This window comes from Sciurus carolinensis, chromosome 12, assembly GCF_902686445.1.
Source record: "Sciurus carolinensis chromosome 12, mSciCar1.2, whole genome shotgun sequence".
In the NCBI taxonomy this organism is placed as follows: domain Eukaryota; kingdom Metazoa; phylum Chordata; class Mammalia; order Rodentia; family Sciuridae; genus Sciurus; species Sciurus carolinensis.
Window position 1 is genome coordinate 17898867 of NC_062224.1, and position 27472 is coordinate 17926338.

Consider the following 27472-nt stretch of genomic DNA (forward strand, 5'->3'; position numbering starts at 1 on the left):
CAAAGTACAATTATAATACCCTAGAGAATTTAAAATTGATTCATCATTACTTCATAAACAGTCAGATACCAAATACCCTACATGTTCCCCATTTCCCCCATTTTTTTTTTCCTTGCAGTACTGGCACTTGAACTCTAGTTCAAAATGAGAAATTATACTCCATTTATGTATGATTTATCAAAATGCATAAATGCATTCTACTATCATATATAACTAATTAGAACAAATAAAAAATTTAAAAAGGATAATAATGAATTATAAAATATTGAATAAAATAATCTTTTAGACCATAGTGAGATTAAAAGATTGTACATGCTGTAGGATCACATTGGTCACGCAGTCATATATGTACATGAGGTAATAATGTCTGTTTCACTCTACTATCCTTCCTACCCCCATACCCCTTACTCTACTTTCACTCCCCTCTACCTGACCTAGAGTAACTATTCTTCTCTAGTGACCCTCAACTTTTGTGAATTAGCATCCACATATCAGAGAAAACATTCAGGCTTTGGTTTTGGGGGGTTTGGATTATTTTGCTTAGCATGATATCCTCCAATTCCATCCATTTACCAGCAAATGCCATTATTTCATTCTTCTTTAAAGCTGAGTAATATTCCATTTCGAAGTTTTAATTGTCCTATATTTGGCAGACTGCCTCCTAGATGATCAGAAATCTCTCCCCTTCCTAAAGGTACTTCTGGTATGTCCCATTAGTCTTTTACCATTTCTTAGTTTTCTGGCAAAAACTGATTTTGGCATATCTTATATTTTTGCTCTCCCAGACCTGGAGTCAGTAACTACTTTAAAAACTATGAGTTTTTTTTTTTTTTTATTGTTTTTGTCTTTTTTTTTTTTAAAACAGGGAATAGTATTTACAAACTAAGAACTATATGCTAAATGTGCTCATGACTGCGATTTCAAAAACTGTATAGGAGACTCTAGCATGAGAAAATTCTACTCCTCTCAAAATGTCAGAAAACGAAGAGCCAAAGGAAAATGATGCAGAGGGCTTAATGTTGGTCTACTTTTTTCCTTTGCTAGCTCTCCAATACCTCTACTGGCTAAGAAAACGGTACACTGTTGTGTATTTTACTTCCAACAGGTGTTTTCAAGGGAAAGACTACACTTCTGCTTTAAGTTAATGTTATGATAATGTACTGTCTGAAGTTTAGGTTGCCTCCAAGTCAGAACTGGCCTCTCCTATTAGGCTAAGGAGGGTGTAAGGATTAAAAGTGAGCTCATGATCACCTTTGTTACCTCTCATCCTTCATTAACCTGAGATAATATTTTTAATTGTGTAGGTCCATATGAACAGCTTCTCTTCTATCAGGACCAACTCCCCTGCCACTGTTCATATGGTTAAAAACTTAGACAAGAGTTAAACACACACAATGCATGAATGGGTATCAAACAGCCTTCTCTTTAAGAATAAGACAAGGGGCTGGGGATATAGCTCTGTTGGTAGAGTGCTTGCCTTGTAAGTGCAAGGCCCTGGGTTCAATCCCCAGCACCGCAAAAAAAAAAAAAAAAAAAAGAAGAAGACATCTTAGAACTTTGCTCAAATTCAAGTGTTCAGATGTTTTTATTCTGCTTGAATATTGGTGTGATATTGTAACATAATAAGAAATAAATTTTTGGTCTGTACTCCCCAGTTTCTGCTCCTAATGTCCCTGGAATTTCCAGAGTAACAGGAGCATCTGTTATTCTAATGATGTGACTCTTAGTGGGCTCCTGGATCAATTCCACATTTTATCCTCTGGAAATAGGAGAGGAACTAGTGATTAAGTTAATAATCAATCATGATAGTAGGTCGCAGTGGCACATGCCTGTAACCCAGTGGCTGGGGAGGCTGAGGCAGAAGGATCCCGAGTTCAAAGCCAGCCTCAGCAAAAGCGAGGCACTAAGCAACTTAGTGAGACCCTGTCTCTAAATAAAATACAAAATAGGGCAGGGTATGTGGCTCAGTGGTTAAGCGCCTCTGAGTTCAATCCCCAGTCCAAAAAAAAAAAAAAAAAGAGCTTCCAGGCTGATGAACTCATGGAGGGTGGTACCCAAAAAGGGTACCCCTACCTTGCCCTATGCATCTTCCAACTTGGCTAGTGAGTTGTTTCCTTTTTAAATAAATGGGTAATAACGAGTAAAAATACTTTCATGAGTTCTGTGAACAATTCTAGCTAATGATCAAACCAGAGGAGTAGATCATGGGGACCTCTTATTTACAGCCCATCAGTCAGAAACACAGGTGACAATCTGGGGCTTCTGATTTGTGCCTGACATCAGGGACAGTCTTGTGAGAATGAGTCTTAACCTGTGAGGTCTATGATGATTCTGGTTATTATCAAAACTGAGTTAAACTTGTAAGACACCCAATCAGTATCCATTAGGAATTGCTTAGTGTTTGGAGAAAAAGTTAAACACATGTTGGCAACTGTAAGTGTTTTAAGCTATGTGAAATGAGAGAATAGTAAAAAAGTGTTTTCCCCAAGACAAAAGATGATGAAGTTGACAGCTATCACCCATGCCTCGATCTCGCCAGCAGAGGTCAGGAGAGGACGAGTAGTATAAGAAGGAATGGGTCTGTTTTTACAGAACACCATGACATTGGAGAGTCTATTGGCCATGTATTTTGAGTAAGATTTCAAATAATGTAAAGTTATCTCTCTCTCTTTTATTTTTTTGTACCAGAGATTGAACTCAGAGGCGTTTAACCACTAAGAAACATCTCCAGCCCCTTTTAATATTTTATTTAGACACAGAGAGTCTTGCTTAAGGCCTCACTAAGTTGTTGAGGCTGGCTTTAAACTAGTGATCCTCCTGTCTCAGCTACCCAAGCCACTTGGGATTACAGGCGAGCACCACCACACCCAGCTAAGGTATCATTTTTTAAGAACTAATGGGCTCCAATATTCTATACATCAGGCAAAATACTCTACTACAAGAAGAAATTGCTGAATCTATAAAAATTCACATTTTACATAAACTCTCCTTATTAAAAACATTAATAAGCTCAAAGAAATAAGATAATCCATTATTAATATTGTTCTCTGCAGAGCCAATATAATAAGCATGTTTGTTTATTTGCTTAACTGCCTGTTTGGGGAAACCCAAAGCACTTTGCAAACACCAACATTAATCCTCTTATGAGGGAGGATTACTATCCCCATTCTAAATGGAGAGCCACCCATGTAATAACACATTTGCAAAGCTAGAATTGAAGCCATGATCCCTTGATTACACATCAGTATATCTGTCTTCCCAAATGGCAGGAAGTATATATGCTTCAGGAGTATGCTTGGTAAAAACTAGAGACTTCAGCAAGGCTATTTTCTTTAATGATTATATTCAATTTAAAAATAAATGAAAAATTTTTATTAGTTTCCTAGAAGTGGTGAGCATGGCAACTAGGACTAGGCACTCATCATACATGAATTTAAAACAAAAATTGGGGGGAAATCTGATAAACTAAAAAGTTTCTAGCCTTAGGCTGCTTCACATGAGTCTAAGCACTCATTCCTCTTTAAAGAAGTGAAAACTATACCAAGGAGGTCATGCGATAAAAGTGTGGTTTATGTATGAAAGGTCTGTAGCACCTCAACAGCCTCAAAGCCCTGCCCCAATAAAAATTTCACAAATAAGGATAAATTATGTCTTATTTTGAAATAAATTATTAAGGTAAGCATAAATCACTTTTTACTGACTAGTGACTCATAATAAATTCTTTATAGAGCAAACAACCAATTAATAATACCTAATAGCACTGAATAGGAGGAATTTGTTGTACTGTCTTTAAAAAAACAGATAAATTTAAAAATTTTTTTAAAAACAGGAATTTAACAGCTTCTTTCAAGCATGCATCCTCTACTGACTTTCTTCGATTTCTTTTTTTCTTTACTGTCCCATTTCTTATCTAAATCACTGATTTGGAGACTGAGCCATACTGGACCAGGAAATTATTTTAAATAGTGGGAGAGGAAGAGGTCAATATTGGGTTACTGGATTTGTATTTTGCCAAACGTGGATATTTTTTGTTTAAAAAAAAAATACTGTCCAAAACTTCTCTCCCTAATTTCTCAAATAAAGAACATTTTTGAAACACTTGACAGGATAATCTCTGTCAGTCTTTAAATCAGTAAGTACGTTTAGGGTTATAAAGAAGTCAATACATGTTTGAGGAAATGTGTTTAACCAGACATGCGCATTACACAAGGTATACATGTTTTGAAACATCACATCACCCCCATAATCACATATGATTTTTATGCTTTTACAGATCAATTAAAAAAATTAAAATTTTAAAACAACAACAACAAAAATAAGTCATTACATCCATCTACTCAGCCCACACTTATTGAGCAGATGTGATATGCTACGCACTGTTCTAAGTTCTAGGGATATAGCAATGATCAAAGCAGATTTTTTTCTTATGGGGAGGAGGAGGAAGAAGTAGAAGAGGAGGAAAAGAAGAAGGAACAAAGGGAAAGAGAAGGAAGAGGGTATGGAAGAACAAGAGGAAGACGAGGAGGTGGAGGAGAAGGAGGCAGAAGAAGCCTCATATAGATTACACCCTACTGGAAGACAGACAAAATAAAGTAGCAAGCAAAATGTATAATATGTAAAATCATATTAAGTGCTAAAAAGAAAAAGAAGGATAATTAACACTAAAGGAGAGACAGTTTTCAATTTTAGATATGATGGCCTGGGCAGTCTTATTCTACAGTTGACATTTGAATGAACGCATGAAGAAAATGGGTCTTGCAGCTAGCTGTTGGTGAGGGGAAACATTCCAAGAGGAAGCAACCAGTGGAAAAGGCCTGAAAGAGGGAATGTGGCCACGATGTTCAAGGAACTCTAAGATAGCACGTGAGCAAGAGGAGGGAGTCATAGGTGACATCGGAGAGTCTACAGAAGTTAGATCATACAGGGCTTTGAAGGTGAGTTGAAGGGCTTTCCTTTTAATATGGATGAGATGGGGAGCCATCATAAGGTTCTCATCAGAAAGTGACTTGATCTCATTTTAACAGGACCTCCTTCTGTTTGTCTCAGAGAACATATAAGGGAGGGAGGGTACATGGCAGAGGAAGGAAGACAGGAAGACAGATTATAGTGGACCAGGATAGGAAAGGTAAAGAGGGTGAGAAATCATCAGATTCTGAACACATTTTGAAAGCAAAGCTCACAGTATTTGTTGACAGATGAGATGAGGGGTTTGAAAGACAGTCAAAGATCATTCAGAAGATTCACACTGAACAACTAGAAAAGTAGAGTTTTATTTACTATAATGGGAAACTTGGTAACAGGAGAGATTTAGGTACTGAACCAAATACTGTCAACCTGGGAAAGATCAAAATTCAAAAACTGAAGTAATATTTCTACTGAAGAGTGTCATTTTTGTGCCACTGTCACTGAAAAATCCTAAGTGAAACCAACTGTAAATTGGAGACTACCTGTAATAGCTAAAATAGAATTTCAGCTAGGACAGAAGGCAGGATAAAGACATGAGGGTATGATACACTGGTGCTATCAGTGGGTCAGAGGACTAGTTAAGTCAAGGCACTAGACAAAGAGGTGATGGACAGAGGGTGGGGACAAATCCTTATGCTACCATTTAAAGTGGGCTGATGGAAAGCTCACCATAGGCAGAGTTTACAAAGCAATCACCATTATTGTCAATTCTCATGCACTCCTCAGTGACAAGGCATCTGCCTTCCCCACACCAGCATACCATTTCCTTTCACTAACACTATTCTCTAGAAAGCCACCAATAATCTCCCACCTACCATCTTTCTTGACTTTGTTCAAGCCAAGGGACATAGTAAGTTTCCCAAAGGCAGAAACTGTTTTATTTCATGTTAGAATTCTATGCAGTAAGATACATAGTTGCTACTCAATAGTGTAGCTATTAAAAGGAAGAAGTCCCTTTGCCAAAGCATCTAGGTTATGATACTAAGAGAGAATCGGGGAGTCTTTCAACTGCAGAAGTGCCTGTAGGGGTCTCTACACATGTAATGTGGCAATTTTGCCTACATCTTAAGGTTTTGCTACAGTTTGATTTCAGAAAATTTTGATCTCAGGAAGATTCTCTAAAATGTTTTTCACATTCTAATTCCAGTTTCAGCTCTATGGTATGAACTCAGTCCTCTCCCCTCATCGGAGGTACACAAACAGAAACTAATCTCAAAAGACACCCTCATTTTTATTCTGCAATTCATTTTTGAGAAAGAAAAAAATGAGGAAGGAGGGGGAAGGAGACTCTGAGCAATCTTACAATATTCAATTCCTACTTCCCACACATACCCAGAAAGGAAACTAGCTCCTTGCTAAGTAGACTGAGGAAAGGTTTAAAAAAGAAAAAAAAAAAAAAGCTGACATGTTTACTATGTAACACCTGCCTAAGTCCTAAAGTGTGAAGATACTTACTTGAACACATAAAATGGTTTTTGCTGTTACTTACAGGAAATTTATTAGATCTGTGGAATAATTAATCTCATGAAACAGTTAATTTCCAAAGAACTATTGGTCTAGAATGGTGCTTCCTTTGCCAGAGGGTGCAGGAGAATCACTATAAAGCTTTGTTAAAAGTTGCCTGCCAGGGTCCTGCCCCAGAGAGGCTGGTTTCACAGACTAAGGCCAGGCCTGAATGATCGTAGACTCCCATACTAGTCATTTCTAGTAATAGCTATCTTGCCTTACTTTCAAGTATTTTTCAGAATCTCACAGACCATCCTAAAATTATTTTACCATTAATTTAATTCCCTTCTTAGCATGACATAATTAGTGTCAAATTTTAACAATGACTGCACCATATAATATGGCACTCAAAATAATCAAAGTGATTGATTTAATAAGGCAATTCATCAGTAGCTACAAATAAATGGACTTACCCGTTCCATAGCTGCATTATGAAATGGGAGCTCCTCCTCACTGCAGAGAATAACATGTGAAATAGTTGAAATCAGAGCAGACTTTTAAAAATTATTTAAGTACAAATGATGTACAATATTTTTTGTCACCACAAGCTTTATGTAAGCTTCCATTTCACTAAATTCAACAGAAAACTATTGCTATTCCATAACCACAATGTCATTATCTTCAAATTTCTAGATCTGCCCTGTCTAATACAGTAGCTACATGTGGCTATTTAAGTGTAAAATAAAATTCAATAAAATTCAGCAATATTTAGTCTCATTAACCATGTAGCTACGGACTGCCATATTGAACATTTCTATCACTGCAGAAAGTTCTACTGGATGATATTGCTCTAGACCAGGAATCAGCAAACTTCTTCTGTCAAGGTAAATACTTAAATAGTAAATATATTAGGCTTTGTGAACCATTCAGTCTTTTTCACAACTATTCAACTCTTGAGACTACAGTACAAAAGTAGCCATAGATAACATGTCACCTGCATGTGGCACTGATCCCACAAAACTTTTATAAAAATATGGTGAGCTGGATTTGGCACCGACCTTTACTCTAGACCACTACCTTCACTTTTGGCTCCAACTATGGTCTATAATAATTGACTGTTCCAAAAATTAGCATAGTACTGAGGATGTAGCTCAGTGGTAGAGTGCTTGCCTAGCATGCACAAGGCCCTGGGTTCAGAGGCCAATGACACAAAAATATACAAATAAAAGTTACCATTAAAAAAGCTTCTGGTGGATTTGTGAATGAAAAAGAAAACATCCACTTTTATTCTGTACAATAAAGAAAGCAATTCATTGTTAAAATACAGGGATTTAAAAAAAAATACAGAACAGATCAAATTCATTTCTCTGGCATAGAACCTGTGTGAACTCTAATATAAAATAGTTTAAGACCCTTCACATTAACTGTCAGTAATACAGAAACAATGCACTAGCCATAAACTAAGTAACATGCTTTCAGTGGCTTTCAAAGTAGTAACTGATGCTTTCGCAACAACAATATACATAGTCTGGCTTTAATTTTCCCTTAAACTGAAGAGTACCACTTTCAGAAGCATAACTGATCAGTATTAAAAAGTTCAGTGATTCCAAAGGCACTCTGGCTACTTTGCAAAGTCCTTAGACAAATCCTTAAGCCACAGCAATGGAAATGACAAGGAAAAATGTAATAGCCAAAAGAAATCTTAAAAGAGTCCAAATCCCTCACTTCACAGATAAGAAAACTAACATTTTCACTTAGTCATTTAGCCTAACATAGCAATGTTCGGCACTATCTAATCCAGTGGATACAAATGGAGATCTTCAGCTAGCACAGGAACATAGGAAGAAAAGAGATAGAGGCTGAGAAGCCAATTCTCAAGAAGAAAAGAAACTTTTAGGATTAAAATTAAAAGCTGTCAGGCCTCACAGAGAGATGACAGAGCAAGAACGTAGTTCAGTTTTCTTATGCAGTTTCTTGCATTACTTCTTATTCTTAAAACTCTTTATTAAGAATCTGCTATGTGCACACACTGCTCTCCACAGAACCTTCCTCTCCCTCTGTGTTGTCAGATGCTAATGTGTACAGTCTTCCAAGGAGTAGGATGACGCCTCATCAAGAGCTCTGTGCTGCATCCAGAAGATACCCGGCATGCTAAGGTCAATGCTGATGAATGAATGTGTGGACAGAGAGATGGATGCATACCTGTGTGCCTGGATGCATCTTTATCTTGTCACACAAAAATCTTTCAAGCAGAAGAGAGGAAGGACCACATCTGGGTGAGTGTGGAGTATTCTTTACATCAGCAAACTACAGCCCATGGCCAAATCTGGCCCACTGCTAAGTTTTGTAAATAAAGTTTTAATGGAACACTGCCATGCCCATTTATTTAGGCATTGTCTATGTTTGTTTTCATGCTATAGCAGTAGATAGAGTAGTTGCAACAAAGACCATATAGCCCACAGAGTCAAAAACATTAAGTGTCTGACTCTACAGAAAATGTTTGGCAACCCCTGTTTTGGAGAATAAGGGCTTAAGGGCACCTAAACTTTTTTTTTTTTTTTAAACAAAACTCCAAGTTGACAAGTAGCTATACCTCATGGAAATACAGTAACTAAAAACAATGACATGGTCATCAGGGGAAAGAGAGAGACTTTAATTGGATATAGTTTTCAACCACTATTAAACTTGAAATGTATTACTAATTAGAGTATATGTGCCTATAATTTCTCAACAGTTCAGAGAGAATACTTCTGTCACTGAGATAAACTTCCATTTGGAAAGATGAAATTTAATTTGTTAAAATCAATAAGCTGAATACATTGACAAAATTTAATTTTTGTTTTTGAAGTTAAGTTTTACCTAGCTAGTCAGAATTTATAGGGTCAGTAGAAAGAGTTCGCAAGCCTTTGTAAGTAAAACAGATAATCTTTAAAAACAAAACCACCTTTATTTTGGTTCTTATATGTTTATTCAGTCCCAGTAAGTGACAGTCTCATAAATTTCATAAATATACAAATTTTGATAAGTAGCTGAACATATATGATGCTTGCTATTAATTTATCTTTCCTATTTTTGGTATAATTTCCTTTTAATTCATCTATTAATAACTCGTGACCCAAAAGAATTATTTATCATTATCCAAATACCAGGCATTCTTTGTTGAGCAGACTAGCAGTGGCTATTTTTGATTAGCATGTTTAAAGTCCTCCAACTTCTTCAACAAGTTCGATTTCTCCATCCGCCAGCTGTAACCCCATCACAGGCACAGTCTGGAGATAACTCCCTACTGCCGAGAACTAAACAAAGATGTTGCTGTTCCAACGTGGAGCTGGGCCGGTTTGGCAGCAGCTTTAATATTTATTGTGAAATCTACTTTAAAACCAAGCTATACTACATTTGTTAATTAATGCTCCTCCTTCTTATATCATAACAAGTAATCTAAGTTTCTAAAACTGTAATTAGATAGGAACTCAGCAGCCTTCAGTTTTTGTCATTTTATTGTATTGACACTGAACTTAAAACCCAATCTCATTGCAGAACCAACCAAAAATTACAAATAACACAACAGGAAGAAAGGCTTTTTCAATCAAGGTGTGACAGGGAGTAATATCTAAATGCCCATATCAAGTGACTTATTCAACAGTGCAAAAAACTCCAGTTTGCAGGGACATTCAACAAAAGCCACCAGCAGCAATCTCTGAAGAAAGTTTTACTAAAATAAAGTACTGTAACAAAACTCAATGACTTTGGTGAAATTTAATAAAGCCTAACATTACACTCAATTCATTTCTATGCTTCATTATTTTCATTTGTGCTACCTGCTTTAAGACTGCTTCATGGAGTAAATAAAAACAAATTAGTGTGACGGCATGAGAACTGGCACCAATCTGGTTTATCTTCTAGTAAGTGTTGAGTGTGGCTGTCTTAGCATGTATCTCAAGAGACGTAACCACTTCTAACAGTATCCTCACTGGACATTCTTCCTCCCACCCACCATCCACCCTTTTAATTTCCTTTCTAAGCATTTCATAGCACTATATTTCTCTTATTAAAAATACAAGAAGGGCTGGGGAGATAGCTCAGTTGATAGAGTGCTTGCCTTGCATGCACAAGGCCCCAGATTAAATTCTCAGCACCATAAAAAAAAAATAAATTATTAAAAATACAAGAAGGTGGTAGCAGGTATTATACCACAATAGGGCAGAAAATACATGCTCTGCAGTAAGATTGCCCAAATCTACACACCAAACCTGACATTCATTGCCAACATGACTTGGGCAAGTTATTTGACCTCCTCCTACTTCAGTTTCATCATCTAAAAAAAGGGAGATTAAAAAAGCACCTAGCTAGGTATGGTGGTTCATGCCTGTAATCCCAGCAGCTCAGGAGGCTGAGACAGGAGGATCAAGAGTTCAAAGCCAGCCTCAGCAAAAGGAAAGCACTAAGTAACTCAATGAGACCCTGTCTCTAAATGGGAAAAAAAAAAAAAAAAAAAAAAAAAAAAAACAAGGCTAGGGTTGTGGCTCAGTGGTCAAATGTCCCTGAGTTCAATCCCCAGTACTTAAACACACACACACACAAACACAAACAAACACACACACACACACACACACACACACAACCTACCCCAAAGACTTTTAGAGAGGAATAAGTGAGTTAATTTATGTAAAGGGCTTAGAACAGTACCTGGCACACACTAAGTATTCATGAATATTAACTAGTATTACAAACCTAAGTTATTGACTTTTTTCCGACTAGAATGGACATCAAATGGAAATCAGCACAGAGTGAAAAACAAATTTAAATTAATTGTTTCTAAGGCCCAATTCAAGTTGTTTCAAGCAAAAAGAAAAGAAAATTTAGGTAATTAAGAGAACATTTTAGAATGTACAAATTGTTAATGTGTATTTAATACTGTATTAGATCATTTTATCATAAAAACATTATTACAGTGGTTTAGTACCATCAGAAATACCTCGGAAGGCCAAAACCAACTGAGTTATATCCTACCTTCTGACTCAATATCTTAGTATAGAACCTCAAAGTGGTTTTTGTCTATTTTCCCACTTAATTCTTACTTGTAGACGAATTTGGGACCTAGTGACTTTAATAGTCTTAATGCTCAAATTGTCCTTTTAAACTTCATTTACATGCTGGAACTACATATTAACCCACAAAAATATGCACTCATTCTCTGTGATATTTATAGCCAAGTTTGATTTAAAAGGGGGGCCAGATTAAGAACAGTATTTTTGTCATAGTTAAATACTGCTCTGCTAGTCCAGTGAAATTCAAAGTCTTCTGATTTTAACAACTCAGGAGAAAGTTTCAGACGTGCAATGCCTAATATAAGGTATAATAATAACATATTTGTCCAGCATTATTATTTATAAATTATTATTTATTATTATTAATAAAGCATTGTTACTTTTTATTTCTTCAAAGGCTCAGTACTCTTAAGGCATACAAAGCAATTACTGATTCTTGTTTTCAGATGAAATGATTTACTGACCAGGGATCAGCAAAACCACAAAAAAGCACACATTTTCTAACTCTTAGAACTGTTTCTGTTTGCTTGTTTGCCTTACCCTCAGAAACACATGGTACAACAAAATAATTTCTAAATTCAAATAAACAAAATCTGACTGAACAGGAGAAAATAAAGACTGATTACTGTAAGTTACTACTATGAGCTGTACAAGAAATTGTTTTCCCTTCAAAATTTAATCATGTTAAAGAATAAAAATTCCTAGCTTTTTTCCAAAAACAATAAACAAAAATGAAAGAGTAAATTTGAATGAAAGTTCAGTCAATCCCTAAGTTGTATATAACTCAAGTATAGAGATGAATAGAAGTCTCTAACCCTGTGGGAAGCTGAATAACAATTCCAGAATCATAACAAGCGGATTCATATCATCTTGCAGGATGTTTTTGAAGAATCAAAATTCACTTTCACTGTTTTACTGTATAGTGGTCTAGCCTTCTCTCAACTCTTTATATAACATACTCAGGACATATGGGATTAATTTTGAGAAACAATATCATGAATACATTTACAATAAGGAAGATGAATGGCATTTCTTTTCATTGATCATTTTTAGGCTGCACAACCCTTATGTTGATTGCCAATTATTTTTAAAATGCATTTATATGAAATTAAATAATTTGTAATTATTTTTAAAATCAATTGTTATCCATGTGTTTAGTTTTGCTAAATTATTAATATAACTCATTTACTGCATTTAATATTCTTACCAAAACCCCCAAAATATTAAACTCAAGAATTCTTAACATAGTTCAATTTTAATCAAAAGGTTAAAATTTCAGAAATTTGGTATCAAAAAGCATATTGTAGACCATTCCTGGAATTGTATTCACAGAAATTCTATTAAAAACAAGACAAATCAACAGGTGACCATAGAACATTATCACAAAGCTTTCAATCTATGTGACTTACTGTAAAAAGCCAAATCTATCCGTGACTTTGTAAACAAGGTAATCAGCATCTTCCCAAGGTTCAATATCTGCACCTTCTCGTCCCTAAAACAATGGACAAAGAAGTTTATAAAACTGAATAATTTTTTAATAAAGACCCAAAATCAGAAACATGTTTTAAACCCAACTATTCTGGGCAATATGTGAGTCCTAGTTACAAGCTAAGAAGACACTGTGTCACAACAGCTGACATGCAGCTGAGCCTGATCAGACTGAGCTCCTGAGGGAAGCTGATGAAGCAGGAGTAGCAAAGAGGCTAAGAAAGCCCCTGAGGAGGAACTGCCAAACTTTACAAGTTTTATAGTGAATATGTCTTAGAAACCTCATTTTCTTGTCTTCCTCCAACTTGTCAGAAGCACAGGCTATGTACTTTGTCTCTCCACTGCTTTGTTTCACAACTACATTAGCTCTGAAGTGACTTTTGCCACCATCAAAAATGTTCTTCCAATTGTGAGACCCAGTGGACACTCTTCAGTTCTCATCTAAGGGAATGTGGGCCGAACCGGTCAGTGTGGCTCACTGCCTCCTCCCTTCTTCCATGACAGTGTGCCCCGGAGGCTCTCCGTATGGCTGTCCAACTCTTCCTCTGATGGCTTTTTCATGAATGACTCTTAACTGCTGGTGTGCCGAGTTCCGTCCTCAGCCTCCTGCCCATTTAATTTTAGGCTGTTAATTAATGCTTATTAGTGTAGGAACCCCACATGTGACCATCTATACCAATCGCTCAAATTTTAGATTCAAACATACAATTCTCTTGTGGACACCTCCATCTGAGCATGTTTTATAATGTCTACTCACATTCTCCTCTGAGTAGATTGTGAGCATCTTGTGGGCAAAGACTGCCGAAACTTATTTCTGTGTTATAACATGGAAGAATCCCCAACCCTGTGTTAACTACGGGGGCGGGGAATGCATGGAAGTATGAGTGAATGAAAGTGCTGTTTATGAGCTAAGCAATTAAAAAAGCTAATTAGGTTTTTCATAGATCACACTAAAACGTAACCACAATAATGGGAAACTGTGTTCCAAACAACCAACTTAAAAATGAACTCTGGGAGGCTGGGGTGTAGCACTTGCCTAGCATGTGCAAGGCCCTGGGTTCAGTCTCCAGTACCTCACCCTCACCACCACCCCTCAAAAACATCCCTAGCAAACTCTGGAAATATAACTGTCAAGTTGAATACTGCCTATATTGCCTTCCTGGAAGCAGGGCTTGGTACAGATGGCTTTCTATAACTTCATGTTTGTTATTCTCAGAAATAATCAAAAATAAAAGATATATAATTACATGCAAGCAATGCAAGTATTATGACATTTATAAATAAATACTATAATTCATAACCCTCAGGAGGTAGGGTAATAAATAAGAAGAAATGAAAATCATCAACAACTGTGATTTTATAGGACATCAAAAATCAGATTCTATTGGACATAACTTTCCTATGTTTATATAGGAATACATGACCAGGGTAACTCCACATCATGTGCAACCACAAGAATGAGATCCTGATTAGAGTAAGTTATACTCCATGTATGTGTAATATGTCAAAATACACTCTACTGTCATGTTTATCTAAAAAGAACAAATAAAAAGTAAGTAAATAAAAATCAAATTCTATTCTATTCTAAAATAAGGATAAAATACTAATGGAAATTACCTATGAATGTATAAATACAAAATCTAAGGTCTGTTGTAAATTTACAACAGCACACATAAATTATGAATACAATAGGTATTTAACCCTACTTCCTTATTCGAGTATTTATTGAGTACCTAGTACGAGTTAGGAACTTTTCTAGGTATTTAGGATACAAGAGTAAATCAAACAACAACAGAAATCCTCCCTTGAGAATTTATATTTTAGGAGAGAGCAAAAAAACAAGTAAAATACATAGAATGGTGAGGTAATAAATATTATGATGAAAAATAAAGTGGATACAGTGTGCCAGGGGGTAGAAAGGGGAGGGAATAAAAAGGGATGTAAGAGAAGAGTTCAACAAGAAAGTACTATCTGAGTTAAGATCTGAAAGAGAGGAGGTAAAGAGGCTGGGGAGTATCCAGGATATAAGTATTCCAGGCAGGGGAAACAACCAGTGCAAAGACCCTGAGACAGGACCAAGCCTTGTATTGAAGAACAGCAGGAGAAAAGAGTGGCAAAAAGGAGGGAGAGAGAATTTGGAGATTAAGTCAGAGAAAAAAGTTGAGCTCCAGTTCTCATGAAGTAAACAAAACACTTCTGTAATTTAAGCTTTCCAAAAGAAAATTCCTTTCTATTTATGTGATTTTTCTAATAAAACTTACTCAGAGTAAATATGGATACTTACTCGGTCATATTTAGCAACTATTTCAGCTCGTTCCTGGCCAAGTTTGAGTGCTACATCCTGCTGGGAATCTGCGGAGAGATCAAATTTAGATGAACTGTTATTCTAAGGATCATAAAGCTAGTTAATTATAAAACAAAACCAAAAATCAAACAAAAACTAAAACTGCCTAAAATACAACATCAAATAAACTTACAAAAAAAATCAGGACAAATAAACCTAAGCCTTTAAGAATCAGTTGTGGTTCTAAAATTTCATGGAAGTAAAACTGAAACGGAAAGCTCTAAAACTTCAGATGAAATCCACTTGGGCAGAAGATAAGAAGACTATTCAAAAAGTTTTTTTTTTAAAGTAAGGTAATTTCTCCACCTAATAAACTAATATAAGATATGCTTCAGGAGTTATTAAAAACTTTACATCACGTGATGACGATAATCACATCTTCATTTAGCCTTTCAGGTCCCTTGATCAGTCAGCTGCCTCAAAAATCTGCTAGCTGATCACCAAGCCTTCAGCTTACAACATGCACGTGTGCACATGCACACACACAACCTTCTTCCTTATTAACACTGGGCATTTTTCAAAGGTACAAATTTGACAACAAAAGCAGAGATCATAGCATAAAATAGTATGGATAATATTAGATTATATATCCCAAATACCATAAATAAAAATAAAAAACTAAGGACAGATCGTATAAATGGCATTTCTAATCAAGAAGCAAAAGATAGCATGACAAAAGAAAACTGGGCAAAGGACATGCAAGAAATTCACAAGAGCAACCACAGCAGCAACAACTATGCCTGTGTTCTCACCAAGCGTCTGATAGGAAGATACCGCCAGGCAGAAGACTGCGCTGAGCACTGTACCACGCCGATCACATTTAATTCTCACAGCACGCTAAGGCAGGTATCACTATTAATCCCACACCAACGTTAAATGAGTTTTGAAGATTTTGAGCAACTTTTCAAGGTCACAAAGATAGTAAAAAGTAAAGTTAGGATTCAAATCTAGACAATCTTGATTCCACAGCCCACAACTTTAACCACTACTTTATAAAAATTATAAAACACTGAAAGGATTTCCAGTTAAAGATGGCAGATAGAACATACTTTTATATCATTTCTCCTCAAAGCCTACTAAAATGACAACCATACTAAAATCAAACTCCCTCCCTCAAAGCACCAGAAAAGTTAGGTTCCTGAGGAGAGGAAAGGGTGAGGTTAAAAACAAGGGAGTTGAGTGAAGGGAATCAAATCACTGAGAGTTAAAGGGATGGATGTGTGTGGTTGGGGAAGGGTGTTAGGGGAGGACCAAACCTTCATTCTCCAACAGGAAGCCAATAGATAATGCCCAAACTGAAGAGCAGGGAGTGGCAGGTAGGGCATGTTACCTTAGGGCAGCGGAAGGAAACAGGAAAACATGAGCCACGGTGGTGGCGAGTGGTTACTTCTAAGCAGTGGGCAGTGGGGAGTACAGGGGTCAGCTGTTTCCAAAAAAGTCTTAAAAAGACTGCTGATCTCTAAGCTAAGCAAAGCTTTGACAAAAATAAAATCTAAATTTAAAATAACAAGATATGGGAAAAAATACACCTCATTAGTAACTAAAGAAATATGTTCTAAAATATCACATTGCATCTATCTCAGACTAATCAACCAAACACAGCACTGATGTTAATGCTGACAAGAGTGTAGGGGAGTGTGCAGTTCCTTACACGAGGATAAACACATAAATTCATGAAATCTTTCTGGAACATAATTCAATAATATGTATCAGAATTCTTACAAGCAATCTTATCCTTTACCCAATATTTCACCTCTAGGGATTCATGCCAATGAGACAATCAAATAAACACAAGGTTGTTTATAATAGTAAAAATGGCAAAAATGAGAACTGATATTTCTTAAATGTTTTTGGGGTGTGTTTATGTTATTATTTTTATCAGAATATAAGATGTGAGTACGCTATCCTTTGTGGAAGTGTGAATAAGTAAACAGGATGTTTCAATATAAATAATAAACCTAAAGATCGGTTAAACTTTCACAATGAACTAACACAAACAAGAGTTTGATATAATCAACATAACTATATCCTATTTCAAACTTATGAACTGTTGCAAATTCCTTTGTCCCCTTCTGTTGCCCAACTTAAAAACATTACACTCATACTTCCACTAAAGTATAGGGAAAGCAAATGAATAAAAATTTAATTCAAACTAGGGAACTTGACTGTTTATTAAACTCTGTGTCTACTAACAGAGCCACTAAATATGGATTTCTTTGGTGATTAGGCCAAATTCAATAGATGAATGTTTTCTTGGAATGTACCGTGGAATATACTAATCATTTATCCCTGCTTCCAGTCTGAGGAGTCTCAACTACATTTCCAACATAACAATGAGAAGTTTAAAAGTATAAAAGCAGGAACTAGAAATGGTATGGAGTTGGGGAAAATGCCAAGTGTCCCAAAAAGATTTCGCTATAGCAAACTGCTAGATACAAATCTTCACAGGATTATCATCAGGCTAGAGAGTTCCAGAAAGGAAAACCTAATTATGTAATAGAGATCATACCGGAATTAGATGAAACTGCATCCTGACTTTCTGAAAAGTCATACACTTTAAGAGGCCCATGACAGTTGACTCTAGTCAAATAAATAAGTTCTAAATCCCTAAATTCCCTTAGAAATTTCTTATCCTTACATTTACCCATGGGGAGAAATTTTATTAATGAATGTGTTTTACAAAGAGAGTGGATTTAAAACAAAACTAATTTTTAAAAATACAGCAAGTCTGCTTCTTTTAGGAAACTAAACAGAATGCCAATCTTTCCCAATAGTGAAGTAAGAGACATTGTTTAATAATACACAGGGAGAGGTAATTATCTACAGAGTAAGAAGTAGTATCCTTATTCAGGGTTAACCAAAGTTCAATTATGTTTCTGATGGTCAGGTCTATAGTTGAGAAGTTTATTAAGAATTGCACTAGAATAGTTCCTTTGGTTTCATTCTGATTGCTTATTTAGAAATTCTACTGAAAAATAAAAAGAACTTAGATCAAAAAGCATTGACCACAAAGATACCAAAAGCTATCTTGTGTCTCTGTGTAAGTATGCACAAAGTTCCAAGCACCTACTAAGCAATGATAGCTGTGTTCATTAATACATACATCACATGCCACTATCAAATAAAAATTTATTCAGCGCATTATGCTATAAACTTAAACACTATATCTTATATTCCCCCTGCATGATAAATTCATAATTAACAAGTTTATTTTGAAAAATTAAATTTGATACAATAGTATTTGTTGCCAAAACATTATAGTAATCAAATTGTATGTAATATGATTATTAGAATAAATGTAGTTGAAGAAACAGTTCCTATCATTAAAAGAAAAACATGTGAAAAAAATATGTGGATCAACTCCTTTAAATATTACTCTCTTACTTTACCAACTTGCTAGTTTAACACTCCAAGTACATAGGAAAATATCTCTGGCACAAATTGATGGAAGAAAATGACAACTACACTATCTTAAGAAGCATTTTGATTTTGAGACTTCTACTTCCATTTAAAACCTCCATAAAAAAAAAAAAAGCCTTTAAGAATCAAGTATCTCCCTGAATTACATTCTTTAAAAATAGGTGTTATATCTAAATGCCCTTTTAATGTCACTAAATTAATTCCAAATTCATACAGTTACCATATTTTTAAAGTTTCAAATTCAATCCAATAAAACAAAATTGGTGGTAGACAGTTTTCCTCGTGTACTCTGACAGATGAGTGTTATATATATGAACCATAATCAGTTTTAAAAATACCTTACCCTTTGTTGGACAGTCAGTCAGTCCTTGGGAATTGACAGCTGTTTCAGTCCTCATAGAGTAACTTATCTATTCCAAGGTTTCATTACTATGTTACAGTTCTCAAGCACACCAAGGGTGCTAGGTGCTACCGCACACATACTGCAACTAACTGAAACAAAAACCAGGGAAGGAGCTCACTTTAAATTAAGTGTGAAACAAGCATCAGAAAGTTTGAGACGCATTCTGTCTTGTTCCAAGGGCGAAAAAAGACCTCAGTGTGGTTACATGGACTGTAGATAACTGAACAAAGATGATATTTGTTGAGGGTGAAAACATGTCTTTCAGGCTAGATCCCAGCTATGAGCCATACCAGCCTACACCCAGCATTCCATCTAATAAGCAATGGGGGCTTTAAACAAGTGGTTTCATAATGTGTTCCAATCCTGTGCTTCAAAATGAGCCACATTCTTAGTATTTTTAATAAAACCACAGAAGTGACAAAGGAAAATTCTATTTAAACCAGTAAACTCAAGTTATATAGAAATGCTTTTCTCCTTAAATACATTATATATCTTAAACATATTTTATATCCTAACAATTTTTATTGTGAAATTTTCAGCCAGATTCAGACAGGAAGCAAATACTACAATAGGGGTCTGGGCCATTTTTAATACACCACACACCTACAGGTGAAAAGAATGGTTCATGAAAAAGTGTAAGTACTCCAGAATGGCAACATGAACTTTTCTATTCTATTTTATATATTCCTTCCTTCTCATTATTGCTTCCCTTAACCGAATGGGGATCTGTAATTTGGAAACCATTTTTCAAAAGTAACAGCCCAGTCAGAAGCATGCCTATGAACATTAATTACATGTAACAGGACACTAATGAATTAAGTTAATCCTCAGTTGAAGCCAGTTGTAACATTCAGCAAAAGATAGCAGAAGCATACAGAAAGGGAAATGAAGGAATGAGAGACCAGCATTAAGTTTCCTATGGTCAGAAAATAATAAAGCACTACTTGCAGAGTTCTGGGGAAAAATTATCATAAACTTGGAGCTCTATACTAAGTATGAGGAAAAATAAAAGCATGTGTAGATACTAAATGTATAGTAAACTGAAGAATCATGCCCCCCTTCAAAAAAATAATGTCTACATCCTAATCCCTGGAACCTGTAAATGTTTCCTAATCTGGCAAAAGGGATTTGCAGACATGGTTAAACAAACACTGTAAAACAAACAAACAAATAAATAAAATTAATTTTTGAAAATTAAGCATCTTGAGACAGGGAGATTATGGTGGTTCTGATGTAATCACAAGAATCCTTATTAAGAGGAGACAAGAAGGCCAAAGAGAAGAAAGGAGGCTGAAGCGACACAAGAAGGTTCACAAGCCAAGGAAAGCAGGTGGCCTCCAGAGGCTGGAAAAGGCAAAGAAGCAACTCTCCCCTTGCTGCTCCAAAGGAACCAGCCCTGCTGACCTCTTGACTGTAGCCCAGTGAAATGGATTCAAACTCCTGAGCCCCTTAACTCTAAGAGAGTAATTATGTGTTGTTTATGCCACTAAGTTTGTGATCATTTATTTCAGCATCATGAATATATAAGAATTCAAAATGTAATGTCTTTTAATGTTTCTTTGAAAAATGATTTGAGAACATACTACAAAAAACCAAAACAACAGTAACAACAAGAAGAACTAATCCTGTCTCCCTGACCAAACTGCAGTTGGCTCCTTTGAGTCAGCTCCTCCACAAAGCTTTGACCTTATCCCTGACCTACTTTTGCCCTACGCAGTCCAGTTGTAGCAAGAATCCTGCTTTGGTGAGAATACCCCTATCCTTGATATTTAGTCATCCTTGATCTCTGGTGAGATTCCCTCATTGCCCGCCTATTGTTTTTGTTTTGTTTTGATGGCATGCTGGAAATGAACCCAAGCCTTGTGAATGCTAAGCAAGCACTCTACACTGGGTTACACCACCCCCACCTCCTACCACCTTTATGTATGATTACCCTGGTCCATTTTCGGCAAGAATCCTCTTACGTTTGTCTCTTCTTAGTAATTTTCCACCCACTGACAACCTCTCCATCCCCTTGACCCTACTTGCTAGCTGTAAATTCCCACTTGTCCTTGCTGTATTTGGAATTAAGCCCAATATAGATTCTTTTCTCTGACAATCTTGACACACCTACTATAATAGTCCTAAATAAAGTCTTCATTACCTTTTTAAACAAGTGTTAGAATAATTTTCTTAACAGAATCAAAATAAAGTGGCAGACGCAGGATCCATAAAAACGTAGGAGGCCATAATTAGACATTTCCAGGAGCCAAATGTGCAGCTGCCTAGAGAGCAATCCATTTACATTAGAATTGGGAATACATGGTATCTTCAAGAAACAAGGGGACTTCAAGCAACGTATAGATCAAGGATAGAACTAGTATAACTACGGCAAAAGTTTAACTATAAAGACACCAAAGAGAGGGTGAGAGAACAACTAGAAATCTCCAAACGAGCGAAGAACAGAGTGAGAAAAGTCACAGTCCAAGTAAGAATTCAAATGTAAAGGGGCATGGCAGTGATCTTAATGGTCTATGAAGAAAGAGAATTCATTTGACCTTGACCCATTTACCATTAGGATTATATTTTCTTTTCTACATAATTCATCAGAATATTTAAGACTAAAGTAAATGATATTTTCATTATTGTGATTATATAAGAATTTTACTGCCTATTAACATTCAGAATCAACTATAGACAATCTGTCAAATTGAACTATGATGTGCACACACATATACACACCCCATTACAAACTTAAGCCCCCAGAAGAAACTGCTATTACCTACCAAAAATATTCTCTGCATTATACAAGTCTGCATGTTTTCATACACACACACATACATACATATAGGCTCCCTTTCCCATTCAAAAAATTAGAATCATTCTATAAATAATTCTACACCTTACTCTAGTCCACTTGGCAGTACATCTTGGAGATTGTGCATATCAACACCTACAGATCTAACTGGTAGCATGCCAATAGGGTTTAGCAACAAGTCTGAAGTGAGCAGTAGGTAGGTACAGGTGGTAAGCTCTGGCTTGCATCATTTGCTGATTTCCATGCTACAAAACCTCCCACTATGGTGACCAAGCCACCAATGCAGGTATTACTGAATGCAGAAGTTCAGGCTGGTTCCATTGCACCAGTGAATCCACCTCAACATTTTTCACAGCTATAAAGTATTCTAAGTATTAACACAGTTCATTTAACCAGTCCTCTCTTGGGAATTTGAATTAGGAGAAACTGAGGGAATTAATCAATTTGCAATGGGAGTTTAAAAAAAAGAAGAAAGAAGCAGCAGCAGCACTGTCAGTAAAGATTGTAATAGGCAATGATGACTAAAGGCAAGTAGAAAAATGAGGAAGCAGTAACTACCAAGAAGCAGAGAAAAGTAGCTGTTGCAGAGAGGAAAATACTACCTAACATCCAATGAAAAGCAGTCACCATCAGAGGGACCTTTCACCTAAGAACAAGAGAATAGCCCAACCCAGAAGCTGCTTTTGTGCTTCAGTTCCTGGAGGTTTTCATTTCCAGTTCAATGGGTTCAATGTCAAACACTGTTTTTCCTGAAATAACTTGAATAAGTTATTTGTGTTTATACCATCAGTTCCTTGATTCCATCTCATTTTATCACCAAAATCGACAGGGCCTTAAGTACTAGTTTTAGTCATTTGTGATCATGTTCTTTAGGTACCACGAACCAAGATATGTCAAGAACAAAGATCCTTTAAAATGTTAAGATCATAACAGGCACCAAAGCTAAAAACTTCAGCATTTATTTTGCCAAGCTCTAGATCCAAGGCTGGAATGCTCAGGGAGAAAAGAGCAGAGTTAAACAGAGCAACATCAAAATACAACTGACAACAAACACCCCAGTAAAGAAGGTGCACCAGCAATAAGAGAATCTGCGTGGTTCTGCTGGTGAAGGTTCTGAGCGAGCCTAAATGAAATATGGACACCTAAAGGCCCCGATATCTCAAGCCAAGGCATCGCCTCTGAGGGGCGTACCCCTTCCTGCCCCTTCACTGCCTCACACCACCACTGGAGTCATTCATGACCCAAGGCTCTTCTCCCCTGCACTCCAGAGTCCAGCCCCACTTCCATCTCTCATAAGTCCATTAATTTCACATTAAAGAAATGTCTTTTCAAAAAATGTGCAAACTGAAAAAACAAACATACATTTATTTTCTTCTTTCTTCCCTACTAGTGTACTAATCTTAGAAAATCACTTCATTTTCTTCCCTCTTTCTTACATTCACTTGGAAGCAGGAACAACAAAAGATCCTAATCATAGCTTTAATTATAAAATAGTACAAAGAATTACGGAAAAGAAAGGAGGGCCAATGGATGCGGGATTATATGTAAGAACCAGTGCCACAAACCCAGAAGTCCTCAGAAATGACCAGATTTCCTCTTCAAACCAGTCACACAAATCTCCAAGTATATTTTCATATTCTTCTAATTTAACATGCAGTATCTGATACAATAAAAGCATTCAAATGAAATTAGTCTAAAATGCTCTTCAGTATTATCAATATACACATGATCTATACCTTTCCATTCAAAATATTTCTTATATCCATACCAGCATATTATAAGCATTTCCATTATATCATACATTAAATTAATCACTTTAAATTTTTTCATTAAATTTGCAGAATATATTTCTTCAAGCAAATTCTAAGTAGAAGCCTAATTATTAAGCAAGTAAAAGTAGTGGGGTTAGGGAAGGACTCTGGTGCCCTCGATGATCCAAAGGCCCTCCAAGGCACAGTCAGGGCTGTAAGAGCAGCAGCTGCCTCTGCAGCACCCTTTGGTGGGTGCCTTTGTAATGCTCTTGTTCAAAAGAATGCCAGCTGCCACCTCGGCCTCCCTTTTTCATAGAGTACCCTCACCTGTCCATGTCCTGCCCTCCTTCTGCAAATTAAAAAGATCAACAGTGTTGTTCGTTATTTTGTTTCGTTTGTACATATATATTTTTAAGATCACTAAGAACAGGATAAATCACCAATACCTTAAACACAGAGCACCTAGCTTTCGGTAGTTATTTAATACTTCTGTGACTATAAAAACAATTTAAGTTATAGTTTTTTGTTTTTGTTTTATTTGGGGGGCAGGGTATATAGGGGATTGATCGATCCCAGGGGCACTTAACCACTGAGCCGCATCCCCAGCCCTATTTTGTATTTTCTTTAGAGACAGGGTCTCACTTTAGCACCTCACTTTCGCTGAGGCTGGCTTTGAACTCTCCATCCTCCTGCCTCAGCCTCCTGAGCTGCTGGGAATACAGGCACATGCCACTACACCTAGCTAAGTTATAGTTTTAACAACAATTCTTAGGCAGGCTTCTATTACTTGCTTTCCAATTTCTAGAAAGATAAGAAAATGATTTTTAAAGTTCTAGAAATAATTGCCAATTCAACCAAGATAATACTTAACATTTTTAATTAGACTTGCCAGCTATTTTCCAGATATCTTCACTGAAAAAAAGCATATTTTTGCTAAAGATTCTTAGTTTTCTCTTATATATTTATTCAATTTTTTATTCTATTGAAACATGGTATTTCAATTTTTATTGACTGAAATTCAGAAATGAGAAGTCACAATCTATTTCTTTAAATTAGCACTTCTGATTATTTACAAGTCCTTCATAAAGTAGGGGCTCTTAGAAGATAAAGGACACCTATTATGTGTCTTCCAACCTTCTCCTCTGCTTACTGGCTGCTGTCCCCTATCTCCTCCCATTCTACTCACAGGACTTTCCAGTGTCACTTTGTTTCCAGAAAGGGTCTGTTCTTTTGGCTGGGTGCTTCAGGCCCACATGGAAGGCCTCAGCTGGAGCGCACTCCAGTGCTCTATCCTACACTCCCCTTTCGCCTTCTCCAAGGAGGCAGGACTTAAAGTCAGCAGTCTGAAAGAAGCGCCTGAGCAAGGTTGGCCCAACTCCTGCCTCTCCAGGTCCCTGTCTCTGGGTGCAGGTTCTCTGTAGTGTGCGTTCCACACAGAGCCTCCCTAGGAGAGGCCTGCGTTTGTCTGGCAGTGTTAGTCACCGGGTGGGCAAGTCCATCTAAGTTAAGCAGGTTGACGTGCCCTCTTCACTTTAAATCTAATGCCATGTCCTCTAATCAGCCGAGAGAGCAGAACTTTTGATCTCCACCTGTCAGTCTCCTCCTCAGGGTTAAGTCCCAAGGAGAAGAAACAGTATCACTAATGATTCCCTGAAACCCCAGAATCAGACCAAGAAGTCTTGCATTTATGTATAAGATGACTCAAGGAAAAAAGGGATATGAAATGATGTAACAATATGTAAATGCCTTTACTACTGATGAGAAACATAATTACTAACTTGAATATAAGTGTAATTCCCACATATGGGGGCAGGGTTGAATGACACATTGCCAACAACTTAGAACCAAGACAAACCTATGAGTCATTTTCCTCACTTCAACTTGCCTACAGTTGCTGACAAACTTGAGACTATACCTTAGCGGCTTTCCTAGCAGTATGACTGTTTTAATAGATGGCATGACTCGTTTGTATCAACTCCTTGTTTGTGGATATGTTATACTCTGTTTATTGAGAGTTTACTATGTGCCAGATACCATACTAGGCATTTAATATGCATAGTCTCACTAAATCCTCACAACCTGCTATGTTAGTTTGATGACTAGCCCCAATTTACATATGGGGAGATGGAGATGTGGAGAGGTTAAGTAATTCAGTCTGTATGGGAAGGAAGCTGCAAAGTAGGGGTTAAAGTCAGGCTGTCTAACTTCAAATCATGTTCGTAACCACCACATTCCTTTGCTGAACCAGTGATTACAGTTCCTCTCACTGCCACTAATCTTTACATTTCTTTCCTCAGAAACAAATCCATCTGCAACTCCTATGAATTCTTAACAGCTGTATTTTCTGGATTCTAGTAGCCTTCCGATCTCATAAAACTGTCAATTATTTGTGCAAAATGGAGATGGATGGTGTTTTAAAGAATCCAAGAACAATTTATATGTGATATTCTCTGTGATCATAAGCAACTATATCCCTCTGATTATGTTTTAAGTTGTGTTTTAGGATAATCACAGGAAATGACAAGAAATTCAACACAAAATCAACGCAAAAATTCAACACAATAATCACCAAATGAAAACAAAAGTTACCATTACTAAAACATTTTAGGTTTTTAGTTGATGCTATATTAACTGCCTTCAAAATTAATTTCTATGATTATGGAAAGGATTCTGTTGAATCTACTTCATTTACTTATTTTTCATAACTCCTTTCCCAGGTCTATCAGAACTGTAAGCAGACAAAGTAATAACACTCATTACAATACAAGTTTGTGCTGAATTTGGCCTAGTAGGTGTTAACAAGAAATCATGCAATTACAATAATTCCGTATAGACCAAATATAAGACAATAGGAATAACAGTAAATAACTAATTCCATATAGTTTGGCAAACCTTATTCTCAACTTTATGTTAACTTTTCTACTTTGGATAAACAAAATAAAGTGAATAAAATGTGATACATAAAAGCCAAATTGTGCCAAAAAGGACACAAAGAAATAAGAACTACATATTATTAGGACCAAATGAGGAGCACAGAGAAAGAACTGTATTACCATGCTTTAAGTTATAAAAGTGTTGTTTGGTCCATGAATGGCCCTTAGGTTAAAACTTGACCACACAGCCAATCAAAGCCAACTATTTGAAAACATACATGGGATATAATAAATAAAAATGTTCATATCACACTGAAAATGTCACTCGTTCAATCATTTTTTTATCATCAAGTATGGTACCACAAAATACTCAGAACAGACAGCTACTGTCAACACACCTCACTTAAAAAATCCTAAGCAACATTCTATTTAAGTATGTCATATGTGTATGTGTTTAATCTGATTATATCATTACTACTATTGTGTCAATAATGTTGCATTTAGGTGGCTTGTATAATAAGTAAGGTTTACTTAATATAACAAATGTCAAAAATGCTATCAAAATATGGTAGTCGCTCATCAGGAGACCAGATGAATTAAGTAGCATCTAAGAGCTTGGTTCCTAAGTAACAGATAACAATTATTCTGCATAATCTAAACCCTTCATGTATATTATCTCATATAATCTCCTCACATCAAAACGGAGGTTAAGTATTATTATTGTTCATTAAACAGACAAGAAAATTATTAGGTTAATTAACCCGCAAAGATCACAAAGCTTTTAAGTTCTTGAAGTAGCATTCAGACCAAGGCAATGAGGCTCCAGGGTGTTCTTAATTATTCCACACCATCTTTACATTAACAAAATGACAAGCCAAAGAACCAAGATTTGTCAAGAAAATCTGTCAAAGTAACATTAATAAAGGGCAAGAGTCAA

The 27472-nt window shown here is 36.2% G+C and overlaps 1 protein-coding gene across 3 annotated transcripts in view; it reads right to left on the minus strand.

Annotated features, from left to right (window-relative positions):
- Usp6nl (USP6 N-terminal like) overlaps positions 1-27472 on the minus strand; it is a 141673-nt gene that overhangs the window by 42556 nt on the left and 71645 nt on the right. For 2 of the 3 annotated variants that reach the window (XM_047520704.1, XM_047520705.1), the window contains 3 exons: positions 15232-15299; positions 12869-12951; positions 6885-6924 (listed from right to left, as the gene is read on the minus strand). In XM_047520704.1, the coding sequence (XP_047376660.1) occupies positions 6885-6924; positions 12869-12951; positions 15232-15299 (191 nt within the window). The remainder of the gene's footprint in view (positions 1-6884; positions 6925-12868; positions 12952-15231; positions 15300-27472) is intronic. The other variant, XM_047520706.1, reaches the window with a different exon arrangement.